This window comes from Varroa destructor, unplaced genomic scaffold (assembly GCF_002443255.2).
Source record: "Varroa destructor unplaced genomic scaffold, Vdes_3.0 BEIS01000005.1, whole genome shotgun sequence".
NCBI lineage: Eukaryota > Metazoa > Arthropoda > Arachnida > Mesostigmata > Varroidae > Varroa > Varroa destructor.
In genome coordinates, this window is record NW_019211458.1 from 13396795 (window position 1) to 13410184 (window position 13390).

At 39.2% G+C, this 13390-nt stretch overlaps 1 protein-coding gene across 2 annotated transcripts in view; it reads left to right on the forward strand.

The window, feature by feature from the left end:
- The window catches only part of LOC111250696 (peptidylglycine alpha-amidating monooxygenase-like), a 42885-nt gene that overhangs the window by 24908 nt on the left and 4587 nt on the right, over positions 1 to 13390 (forward strand). For both annotated transcript variants that reach the window (XM_022806306.2, XM_086989663.1), the window contains exons 3-6: positions 3750 to 3896; positions 9724 to 9934; positions 10165 to 10350; positions 12101 to 12279. In XM_022806306.2, coding sequence (XP_022662041.1) covers positions 3750 to 3896; positions 9724 to 9934; positions 10165 to 10350; positions 12101 to 12279 — 723 coding nt within the window. The remainder of the gene's footprint in view (positions 1 to 3749; positions 3897 to 9723; positions 9935 to 10164; positions 10351 to 12100; positions 12280 to 13390) is intronic.

The window sequence follows — 13390 nt, forward strand, 5'->3', positions numbered from 1 at the left end:
GGTCTGCTTAGTTCGGAGGGGTTCTGTGGTCTGTTCTGTCTGTGTAGTTGATCTTAGGGTATGACGACTGTAGAAGTACGCGGATATTGCACTCGCGGCGCAACAGCCCCTTTGGTTGAACTTGTGTCTTACTATGTTGCACATAGAAGCGGAGAGTGAACCAGGGCAGCAAAAAGTAGGACATGACGCCTTCGCCTCATCTATAGTCGTTTCTATACATTGATACACAACGCCGACATTGATACGCCGGTATTGACTGTCGAAACACGAGTGGGAACCTTAAATCCCTATAAAGTTGTACAGAATTTGCATAGGCGTCGCTTGTCATTCGTCGACGACGCTACATAAATCTGATGAAAAGACTTAACAAAGTTCTCTTATAACTTTGTAGGTAAGTTGTTTTTCTGAGCTCTCTTAGAGTTCAGAAAAAAACAATCGTACAGTCGCTCTTACTGCAGTGAGACGAGACGGCCTTGGAAAAATTCACAAGTAGATAATGCAAATCGGATCACATATTTAGCGTTGGCTAGCCTCTAATACGTTCTCATTATTGTTGAACCATATGTTTACATATCAATAAATGATCAGTCATACTACGATCTCGCGTCGCCGTTTGTTGTGTTTCGAACAATACTATCCTACTAGTTATTCCCTTTGCGACGAGTGCGTGGCATCGGCGTTACATGAAAATCTCTCGAACAAAATTTTACCTGGTTCTTAGAAGTTGAATTATCAGTATATTTGTATATCACAACTACATTTTGTTAGATGCAACAATAGGCATTGAGACGCGCTGGTGGTTGCGTTGCATTGCCTGCAAGCGGACGTTCTCGTTATAGAAACGGTTCTTCCTGTCCCCGAAGGTCAGGACAGGAAAATGAAGACTGCCTTCACAATGGACGGGGCCCTCTTGCAGAATTTTTTTGTTAGCCATTAGCTTCCAAACAGAAACTAAAAAGGTCATATTATTCGAATCATGTTCTCAGACTGTTTTATATCTGATCACAGAACGATATGTTACTCTGAAATACTGGACCCGATGAAAAGTTTAGACAACATCGGTTTGCGGCTGGCATAGAGCAATGTATATCCTGAGGAAAAAAAACGAGTTACTTGTTATTTGCTCTAATCGTAAGTTAACATGATGACGTGATATACGTCATCATGTTAACTTACGATTGCACAATTAATTTCCGATTCTCACAACATTGACGAAATCGAACGAAATAGTACAGCTGTTAGAAGTGGATGTTGCACACACAGAACTAAGAGGATGCACACCGTTGTGAAACGTATTTCGTTGGCGAGACGTAAGTCAGCAAAACGTTGACTATCCGGCCACTGACGACCAATGCAGCTTTATACATGTACTAATCAATGTACGCTTATTCAAGTTATTACAATCAAAAGTTAGAATCTATAGAAATAGAAAAATAATTCCCCTATACAACGTCTACTTCATTCGTTCTATGCTATGATAATGAGATGTTGCTATTTCGTATCATAGCCCATTACTTATTCGAAACCGATGGTTATGTTGTTCGATGATTTTTCTCCCCAAGGCGCCTCTCTCGCCGTCGAGCGTACCACTTATTTTTTTTTGTATGTTATTTCGCGAAACGTTTAACTAACGCAAAGCTAACTTAATCCATACGATTATTTATGAGCTGAAATTATAACATCACTGGGCGTATCAATGAAAACTCAATGCCGAACTAAGGTCAATACAGCAACCAACGATGGGAGCGCACGACAACAACTGTGAACGAGCCTCTTGCTGAAATACCAATAACTTGTAGAAAATTTCAATGCAATTTGAGTTTCAACAGATGTCCCTTTGTACATGTACATTTGATCGTTACCCATTTATATATACGCTGCTTTCACTTGGTATGGATTAAACCATAAGGTAGGTTTCAGAACGCTTTGACGATACCTTTTCATAGTAATTTCTCGATCGTATCATCTACTTAACTTGGCAGACGGTTTTTTGTCAGAGACGGTCAAAGCAGGCTGTAAGATTGAATCCTTATGCGTTCGTGTATGTATTGGTAGTAATGCATCGGTCAGTCAACGCTTAAATCGCTCCTTTTCATTTCCTTGAGGAAACACCAAACGGCATTGAAAGATCGCTTTTAACTGCGGAGCGTCGTGTTTAGAAAAATGGAATGATTAAAACGAACTAATTGCCGATTTCGTGCGTTAATACTCGTGTACCTAAAACTTAGTGACTTATCAATGATAAGATTGAATAATGGTCATATCGTATACTTTCCATATTGAAGATTATACGCTCCATTTAAAAGCAATCAAAACAACGCCAAGCGCGCGAAAAACAAAAAGAAAAAACTCGATTTCAGAAGATTTGCTCGCATTCTCTGTTTTGCTCCCGGTTATTTCTCGAACGCTATGCCCACACTCTTTCATTAACTATGTTCGACCTTGGCGAAAGCCCAGTATCGCAACCCAGTTATTTACGTACAAGCTATCGATGCATCTTGAGCATGCACCACTTTCATACACTTATCTATCATGTTACCGAACGAACAATTCTAATAAGTTAAAAGTAGCTTTAAAGGTTTACTGAATATAAGTTAACAAGATTCCGGTGTCTATATATGGTGAGGGACGCTTTTTTTTTTTCTACCTCGAACTGAGTTTCTCATCCGGTTGATGAATAATTTCCTCATACTGTGTGGTGTTTGGTGTTTGCCAAAGGTAACTGGTGCTCATCAGCTTTAAAGGTAGCCTTTAATCTAATCATTTATTCTGGGTGTCTACTGCCAAATATTGTCAAGAACGATCGAACTGCTTGTGATTAATAAAAAAGTGCTTCTGCCATCAGTCGTACGCTGATCAAACGAGACTTCACAGGCAATCATCCTTCACCGCAAACATAAACTACCATTTTTCGTTTTTGGATGAACAACGCTATAATACAATCACCGGCCTGTTTTCGTGAAAGCCTCAAACATCGTTATACCTGACTCGAACACGCACAATATAGAAAGCGTCGATTTGGATTATATGATCATTATTTTCAGTAACAGTCTTGTGGCTCACATTTACGCCAGGGGCACATCCGCCTTTTCCCAAGTAAATTATGTTCTGCTTGCGCATGAAACGTTTTTCCCATCTTCTTAAGACGATGCAAATTTCACTTAGTGAACTTACAAGATTAAAAATAGGAAGTTTGAATATGATAGTTTCTAGACAATGCGTTTTTGAACTCTAGTACATACACGTCAGCAAATAAGATAAATAAAAGTAAGTTTTCGAAAAAGCACCTCTGGCCTGCCGTAAACAACTGACATTGAAACGGTCTTGGAGTATTCATAGTCACAACGTATAACGAAAGGAAAGTATTTTGAACGATACAACGAACGGCCTTCATCTGTTGTCTGTACGAGCCAATTTGTGCTAACGAAGATCTGAAATACACGCTGATGAATTTTTTCTACCGTAGCGCTATTTTTTAAACCATAGTGTTAATCCATCAGAGCCTAATATGTACATTAAACGCGTTCATTTCGCATTGAAAAAGCGTTGAAGTAACCACTGTTACTTTACGACACTAAAGTGTATATATAGCGTTTCTGCTTTTAGCGGGTAGCGGTGGGGGAGGGGGGGGGGGGCGGATTCACTTGAACCTTGAGGGCGCCTTTTGTTTACCAATGACCTCGAAAATAAACTGGTTACATTGATTTGTATTAAACTTTAAATGTCAACTCTCATTCATAATGTTGCAGATTGTTGATGAGCCGGCGATACTGGTCTTGGACCCGCGAAATGGTTCCCTTTTGGAGGCATTTGGACGGAGACGCTTCATCCTACCTCACGGACTGTATATCGACTTCGAAGATAACATCTGGGTCACCGATGTGGCATTGCATCAGGTATATCGAATGTTACTATTTATCTATTTTCACTTTTAAGCTCCTAACGTTTTCTAGTGCGAAACGCATTCTGTTTTGCATAATACCGTGTATTCGACGAATCGCCTTGTCGGAAGTCGTTCTTGCTATCTTAGAACAAGAAAATACAATTACTGAAAATGTCAAACGTTCTTTTTTATTATGAAAAAATCAGCAGTCGAAACGATAGAGTTGTCCGGGTTCATAATGCTAAAACAAATAGACGCTAACGGAGCATAGAGGGCTCGAAACTAACCGCGTCTATTTAGGCTGCCACTTAGGTAATGCTCTGCAACTTCACGACAAGTATACAGATTTGGATACGCTTGGTATCACCGTACCGAAGTATGAATCTACAAATTCTTTAGCTTCGTAGCTTTCATCAACATATGTAAAATCCGTTAGCCAAAAACCATGATAAGGGCTTCACCATCCGTCACAGTAAATCAATAAGCTCGGGATGTCTCCATTTTAAGGGTGTGCATCTTACAACCATGTATTCATCACTGCACGATTTCCTACTTATTCTGCCCACGCGTTTGCAAAAGAAGGAACTATTAAAAAAATTAGACGTGTATATAGTTTTTAATATTCATATATATATTTCATGCTTGATTCATATAAATATACCTATTAAGCCTCAAACAACCTTGAAGACCTGACTAAGTACGTGGCAACTTGGTTTTCATTATATAGTTCGCACGGCCATAATCCAGTCACTCCATGCCCTCAAAACGTCGCAGATTCGTATAGCCTCCGATGTTATCTCTATAGTTCGTGACAGGAGGTCGCACGTGCCCCGGCGTAACTCTCAACCGCAATTCTCGATTGCTGCCTTTGTCTTTGTGTTTCTGTCTTGCCCTATAGCTGTTGTGATTGAGGATAGAGATGGAGAAAAAGGAGGAAAGAATATGCCGTTGTTTAATATTTTCCATGAATGGCTTTGCCAGGCGCTGCATAGTACTAGCCGCCCAACAAAGTCCCGAGAACGGTATAGATAGTCGTCCGTGATATACGATTTCATCTCAGACTGTATGTACTTCATCCTCAGCCGCATCACTAACCACAACGATAACCCTTCCGTACACTAGATCTAGCAACTGGCAGTAGCCAATGTGGCATATAGATCATCCACTGCAACGTTTCGACCTCATTTGGGATCGTAATAAATCGAGCGCCTTTTAGGTCACATAACGTATTATATTTTGGAACAATGCCCCTACATAAATGATAAAGTTTCAAGAGCTAGGAGCTGGTATACATTGAAGAAAATGCTTATACTTAAAAGATCCAAAAAGAGTACTTCTGCTGGCGCTGATTCGGATGGTGACAAAATGGTAGTGTTAAATAATATTTCATTTTGTAATAGCGAGGACAGGTCGATGCGTTGCCTAAGAATCCTTCAAACTCTTATAATTCAACTGACTAAAAATAGACAGTCTAACAATGAAAAAAATAATTTTCAGATACATTATGGATAGGCGATAAAAAGACAACTGTTGCGCTATCCTTCTACGTATAAGGACAGCTCCTCAAAAAGAAAAAATAGGCACTGGAAACGTTTAGTTCTCAGAAAAATCTGTTAACATGTAGCAACGAATATAAATTTTTAAGATCATCCTAATTTAATGTAATAGTGTATTCTATAATACGTATAATTAGAATGGGGATTTAAGGGACTAATCGAATTTGTTCGAAGTAAAACGCATGATTACAACATGCCGCAACTGGCTGGATGCGTTTACGTACGTTTTATGAGACCACGCTTGCTTTATAGGGCCATGAAAAGGTCTTACCCATTTGTACAATGATGTTCGGACGTTTTTGGCATGGGAGGGGCTTGACTAGAAATAAGAATATGGCAGAAATGCCTGCAAACTATTAAGGTCGAAAGGTTTTTTATTTTTGTTTTCGTTTCGTGCGCCGACGCCGCAGGCTGATGCTCCGCTAAAGGGTGAGCGGGCCACAGCGAAGCCTTATAAGCTGAAGGAAATGTTGGCTCGATTGGTTAGGTCCTCATTTAGTATAATAGAACGGGAAGAGAAAGATGCGGTCGATTGATGATTAAGAAGACTGCGCCACACGCTAGCAAGCGAGGTAAATGCTGTGTCTTTAATTTTGCCATCTGCCATGCCTGTTATCTTGTGCTGCACGGCCTCACTCTCCTTGTGCATTATTTAGAGGGGTGGATACCAAATGATGGCTGTTGAACGTTGGTGACGACAAGGAGCGAGCTATATATATATATATGCTAAACGGTCTAAGTCGAGGTAAGTTGCAGCGAACATGTTTATATACACCGTTAGGCAGTTATGAGTGCAAAGGACTTGAAAGGCAATTTGTCTGGCACATTTTTCTCACCGAACAATGATTTTGCCTCATTGGATTTTTAATCGTTTAGAGAAGTAGTGCTATTGTCGCCCGGGGATAACGATTCTAAAACATCAATAAATAAGGCTGTATTTTCCGGCAATTTTTTTTTTCGGGAAACTATGTTGGTAACGGCCACTATTTTTGTAAGTTGAAGTTAATAGCCTTTACTGACTTTGTTGTTTGCAGTTGCATAAGTATAGTTAGTGTAAGTTAAACAATTTTGACATGTTACTCGTTTGCCTGTTTGGGATTGTACAAGTGCTACTAGTTTACCTACCGCTGGCGATATAGCAGCCTCGATTAATGATTTTTCTAGTCAATCTCCTTGCTGTAATTTTGAATTAACAAAAAAAAAATATATGTTCTTGGAAAGGTAATGTTGGTTAGCTTACATACGCTAGTTGTCAGCTTGAATGCTTTTTAGTCATTCGAGCTACCTTTACTTGATCCCCCAAACTCCAAGCCCAAGTTCTTCTGTTAGTACCCATCGGTGTACAATTATTTACTCGTTTCTACATATATTCGTTGTAGGTAACAAAAAACCATTGAAAAAGGTATTCGGGTAAACTTGAATTCAAGAAAATTTCTCATAAACTGTACACCTTTTTACTGCATAGAACAATGATCATTATCAATATTGTATTAGCTTTACGGTCCGAACGCTAGTTCGTAACCCAGTTAGCAATAAATGAAAACATTATGATCATTGGCTGGTAAGTCGTTATTGATTTGCCTTCGTGAGCGTCGTTCGATCTATTCGATTATTATTGCTTACCACAAATCATCCGAACGGTTTTTCTTGTTTTACCTGACATCTTTTAATCGACGGATCTTCAAGGTTGAACGTTCTTAAGTGAAGTTCCCTGAAACGGTATCTCGTTTGGATAAGAACGATACGAAAATTAGTAATAGGTATTGTATACGGACGACAAAGGGTGGAACGGTTTGTTTTTGTGAAGTAAGCATTGTTTTCGGTGCTTGCAAAGCTTTCTTGCGAATCTGGTCTGTATCTTTTAAACGTAAAAAACGTATTATGACGACTGCAATCATTGGTACCGAAGAAAATATACGTATCAAATGCAAGCGCATTTACATACGCTAATCAATGCTTTTTTTTTTTCCCCGATATTTTAGTCTGGTTCAGCCAAATCACGAACATGCAGGCAACCATTATTATTCAATCACTGAAATTTTATTTGATTTGCTGGTAATAGCCAAAAAGCTCATAAATAGTAGTTGGCAACACATCTCAATATTAGGAAATATATGTAGAACAGTTTCACAAACAATTGTTATAGACAAACAAAATTAATATACTTAAAACAGCAGGACCTAAAAAATGAAAAATGGAGAGGTCAAAAAACGAAAAGGTTTTTAATCCTTCAACTGCCCGCCCCGCACCTTCATTGCTGCCTTGCCAGATTGTTTGAGCAAGGGGAACGCTGACAAAAAGGGAACATTTTTGGCTGTATATAACAAGAAGGTGCGCGACATAGTTCTAGCCTTGGTCCGCACCTCACGTCAACTATGTTGACTAATTTAGACATTGTATTTCCACGGAATATGAAACTTTTTTTAAATTTACCTTTTTTTTTTTTACTGTGTTTATTCGCTAGTAATGACTTGTCGGAAATGTAACTTTGCCACGTATAGACCACATGGCCGTACATCGAAGTCCGTATAGCATAAGGTTCCTATGTGAAATGTAAGTCCGATAAACGGTCACATACGGCCACAAAGTTCAACAACGTTTAAGATCAGATCCTCATTTCCTCTTGAGGAAGTCGGCAAACACCTAAGTAGGTTCTGTATCAACGGCAATTGCAGTAGTCATTTATTAATGAGCTATTGAATACATTAAAAACTGGAACTTACTCAACTTCAGAGAGGGCGTACGACAAGACGAAATACATCTGCCTACGAATCTACTTATGTAAGCAGCTTTCTCTTGGCTTTTTTTTTGCATCACACAAGGATACCAAGATGGTCTATCGGCTAAGCTGTTCACACGGAGTAGCTATTTGTCTATCTGTTCCTTTGTCTATTTCGCTTGCTTCATTGCGCCTCCGGTGAGCGTACCTTCGAATACGGTAGTATATTATCTGTATCGAGTAGTACCGACGGGGCTACCTGTCGTCTGAGGGACACATAAAATATTGTATATTTTCACGGTATTCCTGCCGATGGAAGCAGTGTTGTATAGTCATTAGAGGAAGCAATTCCTAGAGAAAAGAAGAACGAATCATGTAGTGCAGCGTCCCTCTGGTGTTGTACCATATTATATAATCGATGAAGAGGAGTTTCGAGATTGTCGGAGATACTTACTGTTAGTCGCACAAGTATCTTCCCAGCGTCGGGTACAATTATTAGGTAACAGCTGCAGCTTTCATGTTTAATCAAATCATTCAATATAGGCTTTCGTTGCTAATTTTATGAAATATGTGTTATGGTCCTAAATCAAGGGTACGTGACAGTTTGGGTAAAGTGTCTTGCATACGTATAAAAGCTAGCCGTTGAGCGTTGAAATGCTCAATGTTTTCTTGATCCGTATTTAGCTTACGTAATATGCATATGCATAGAAACGCGATGGAGAGATGTTCTGAATGTTCGACTCGACATTTTCTACGCATGGGCCAGGGGATTGTGGGGCGTGACATTAGTTACTTTCCGTGATACGGCATAGACCCTCACTAGAGGCTGGTAGCAATGCAAAGGCGGTACTATATGTAGTATGAGGAAGCCGCAAAGCTCCCTAAACATACGTACATACATATTTCTAGGATGATTCCTTCTCGATCACTTATTACAAATGAGATATTTCACAAAATAGGTCTTTATTATCCGTAAGTTTAATTTCCTTTGAATTTGATGAGACCGGCGTACCTCATAAACCATTGCATATAATTATCTATATTTGAATATATGGACATATGTGAACATTATCATCAACGTTTGATTTCTTTACTATCTGTTGAGCTGGGTCATTGATTTGTTGCATGTCAATATGAGCAGACCTTTGGAGGAGCGCGCTCTTTTACATATCTAACAACCACGTTCGCGGATAGTTTGGTGAAAAAAATAAATACTAAATAAATGGGACGCTTTTCCTGTAACTTTATTAGATCTGTCATCAACTATGGCCGGTTTGACAGGTTGTACAATAATAAAGCTAGGGATTGTTGTGGCTCACTAAATGAGAACTATCTCTATCAGGGATAATAAAACACAGTGAATCTTTACATTGTACTATCTGATCCGTAGTTGTAAATGACGGTAGACGCTACATTGAATTTGCGGTGGTTCATCTATTAGATCTGTACACGATACTAAAACAATCACAGAAACGTTTTAGTTCATTATGGTCAACTTAGGCGTTTCTTGTTAATGGGATACGATACGATCGATGGTTATGCTGGTGGACAATTACATTTTGCAGGTGTTCAAGTTCAGCCGCGGCTATAAGGATCATGCATCGCTCGTACTGGGAGATCGTTTTGTGCCCGGGTCAGACGAAACGCACTTCTGTAAGCCCACAGACGTCGCTGTTACCACTCGAGGAATTGTATTTGTTAGTGACGGGTACTGTAACCAACGAGTTGTCGCATTTCATAAAAATGGGACATTCTTGAAAGCGTTCGGTCAGGAAGGTATGGCCATTTCATTAGTCGAATTAAATTCGCTTTAATCGTCGTCCCTTCGTCAAATGCATTATAGGCCATAATATTATGTAACAGTATAATCGTAATAAGTACGTTTTTTGATCGTTGCGTTGGCGGCCATAAAACGAGGGTGGATCATCGCTTGACTGTGTACGCGTACTTGACATTTCGATATAAATTTTAGTTAAATTAATGTAATTTTACCTCGGTCGTTACAGAAAACATGCTCGTCGTTCATTCTCTGACACTTCTGGAGGCAAATGATACAATCTGCGCTGCTGATCGTGAGGGGGGTCGTGTTATCTGTTTCGACGCTGGCATCGAAAACCTCACAAACATGGGACGGGTCAGAAGACGCTACAGTCTTGATGAGGGAGAGAAGCCATACGCCATCGCTGCAAAGGGTAAAATATTAGTAGTTTATCTGAAGTATGTAATTTTGATTTGTCTGTAGATGTATACTCGTCTTTCGACTTGTCCATTTATAGCGGATTTTCAATCCGACATATCATTCAGAAGTGTCGAAAATACGCAGATGTCCCTCGGATGTCGATACGATCGTATTTTTAGCACATTCACCGGACAGGTCGATTGTAACGATTGAAGCAAATACGACGTATCTACATTTAAGCATGATGGTCGAAAGAGATAAGTGATGGACTTATTCGGACAGAAAAATTAATGATGGGTTATTTTCTGAGATTTTTCTGTTATCTTTTGACCAATTGGGCCTTCGATATGTGGAAGAGCTGTTAGGAGAGCCGAGCCTAAGGGGTACTATTGCGATTTCTAAGGCTTAACGCCCTGCCTCCGAGATTGTACCTCTAGCTTAAGCATATAATTCAATGCTTTGCAAACGAACATTTTCATCGAGAGAATACTGTCAGAATAGAACTTTAATATCATTGAACGGACAATTGAACGACAGTACGTTAAAGTTGCATCTATGGTTTGGCATAGCACGTATGTTACATATCTTACATACATATGAAATATGGGCTAGGTTTTACTTAAAATTACCTACTTTTGTCTCCTGAGCACCTAACAAACGTCACATAGTGAAAGTTCATGTTCTACCGCATGCGATAACTGGTACCACACTACGCTTTTTCTGTGTTGAATCAGCGGTTTTTTTACGTGCTAATCAATGATTCAAAAATAATTCAATTTTCAAAGATTTTCTAAATCAAGTCAATCGTAAGAAATTTAATGTAGAAGTTAACGTCGCGCGCATGATTAATGCAATCGGCTGAAGGTCAAGCTACTTTTATCTTTTTGCTAATAAGACAGCGTGTCGGCCCTCGGCAAGCACTTCTACGAAGTTCTTTCCTAATCAGGACTGAACAATGACATCAGCTTGGGTCGACTCACTATAAATTGCTCAATTGCTTTGTTTATTTACACATGTAGAACTTCAGTTTCTAAATATACTTTAGTGGTTACTTTATTTACCTTTATTGTTTAATTAGAATTCCGTTTTTAAACTTGTTTAAAAAAGAATGGAAGAACAGAAGGACGTTCTTAAGAACATACCATAACTGTTGCTATCTAGGTCACTCTGGGTCGATCGATGCATGGTTTAAAAAGGCCAAGGCAAGTCGCTGGTTTTCATTGATAACTCAGAACTCTACAGGTGCACTTTATAACTGCAGCCGCTTTCTAGGAAATCCGCTTGTTTGCCCTTCGCTACAAAAATCTAAAATACATAAGTCATACACACACACCCACATACCCTCACGTTACGTGGATATTCGGTGGACGGTTATGGCTTTTAAAGAGGTTACTTCTCGAATCATTTTATTTGTCAACTCCATCTTATCCGCGTCGTGATTTGTCAACGTGAATTACACTCGAATATAGCTCTCTTGCTGTTCCAACCTCTCCAAGAGTTCCCCATCTATTGTGCTACGTACAAGCATGCCTTCGACATCTTCCTTGTCACCGTAACGGTTATATGACCTGGTAAAAACCTCATAGCTAACGGTGCTCTGTTCCGTTTACGTACTGATATGAACGTCTTTACTAACCATTTATGCGCCTCTCTACCTACTCATAGCGGCAGCAATAAGCGTTTTTATCTCAATAATGTTAAAAATTCATGTTAGAAAGAAAGATACAGATATTAAATAAATCTCTTTTCGTTCTAATCTTTAGGAGCACTTCTATTCGGCGTTCGCCTATATCAACCACCGTTCCAGCTGCCTGGATTAAATCTTTTCCAGCCGCCAACAGGATTTGTACGGGAACTTGAACAACTTCAAAATAACGGACAGGAGGATACCACTCAGCAAACAGTAGACGCCAAGATCATCGCATTCGAACCACTCTCTGAGGTGGAGTTTATTCCCTCTCGATCTGAATTATGCACGGAAAGAAATCTATTCATGCTACCTTATCAGTTGAAAAGCTATATTAAAAACACTTTGAACGCATAATTTTCCAACCGAGCAATATAAAAATGTATTATTTTGTAAATAAGAAAATGTAATATAAAGAAAGCTCACAAAGCGGGGCTTTGCCTTAAGCATCATAGTGTTTTATGGTCATACTCTAGTGAGCGGAGGAAGTATCGTTATCACATAACTGTTGAAAGGGTTTGTGAAGTCCTAAATTTTGAAATATTGTTGAAGCTACGTTCTGTTTCAGCTTGGAACGGTAGCAGTATACCTGTAAATAAAATAAACATCGCCTGATTCAAGACTATTCTGTTGCAGACATTTGCAGTTGGAATACTATCTAAAGATCCACCGAGATATGTTTGACTCACTCAGCTTCTAGCAGGGTCCTGCTCTTATAGATTTCATTCTCCCTTCGAACATTCAGGATGCAGGTTGTGCTTTGATGCTTCGAAGTTGAAGGCCAAGTCAAAAGGGCCATAAGCTCGTGATTCCATTCCCCAGTGCCTACTTCTTCCAATTTCATTCAAAAAACACAATAAAATTATTTGTATTATATACAAAAAACACAATAAACTAAATTAGAGAGTTCACTCATTTTGAACCCCCTTCCAGCTACGCAAGTTATTACTGTTATTCAAATGTTAATGTTAAGCTGTTCTTGTAGCATCCTACTGAAGCACCTTGTTCAATCGGGGCAGCTCCTATATCATTTAGATGTCTGTAAGCAACACACAATTACCGTAGAATTAGTTGTAAGGACAGCAGCAGGCTGATTTAGGCAGACGAACTTACTACAAATGATGTTTTCGTAAGTTGATGTAAACTGTATGATGCAGTATGCGCAGAGTGGATCTACGATCTAGTTGTAACGAAAACTTTTGCAATAATCACAATGCAACGTAGATACAATATTCGTGGTAATATAGTCTTTGTGCACACGAGGTTTTCAAATGTCATGAGCGATACAGAGCAGATTTAGGATTTAGGCGTTGTAGATCCAACCCAAAAAGCAGCCACAGACCTTTTGTGTTCATGCAGAATCAGC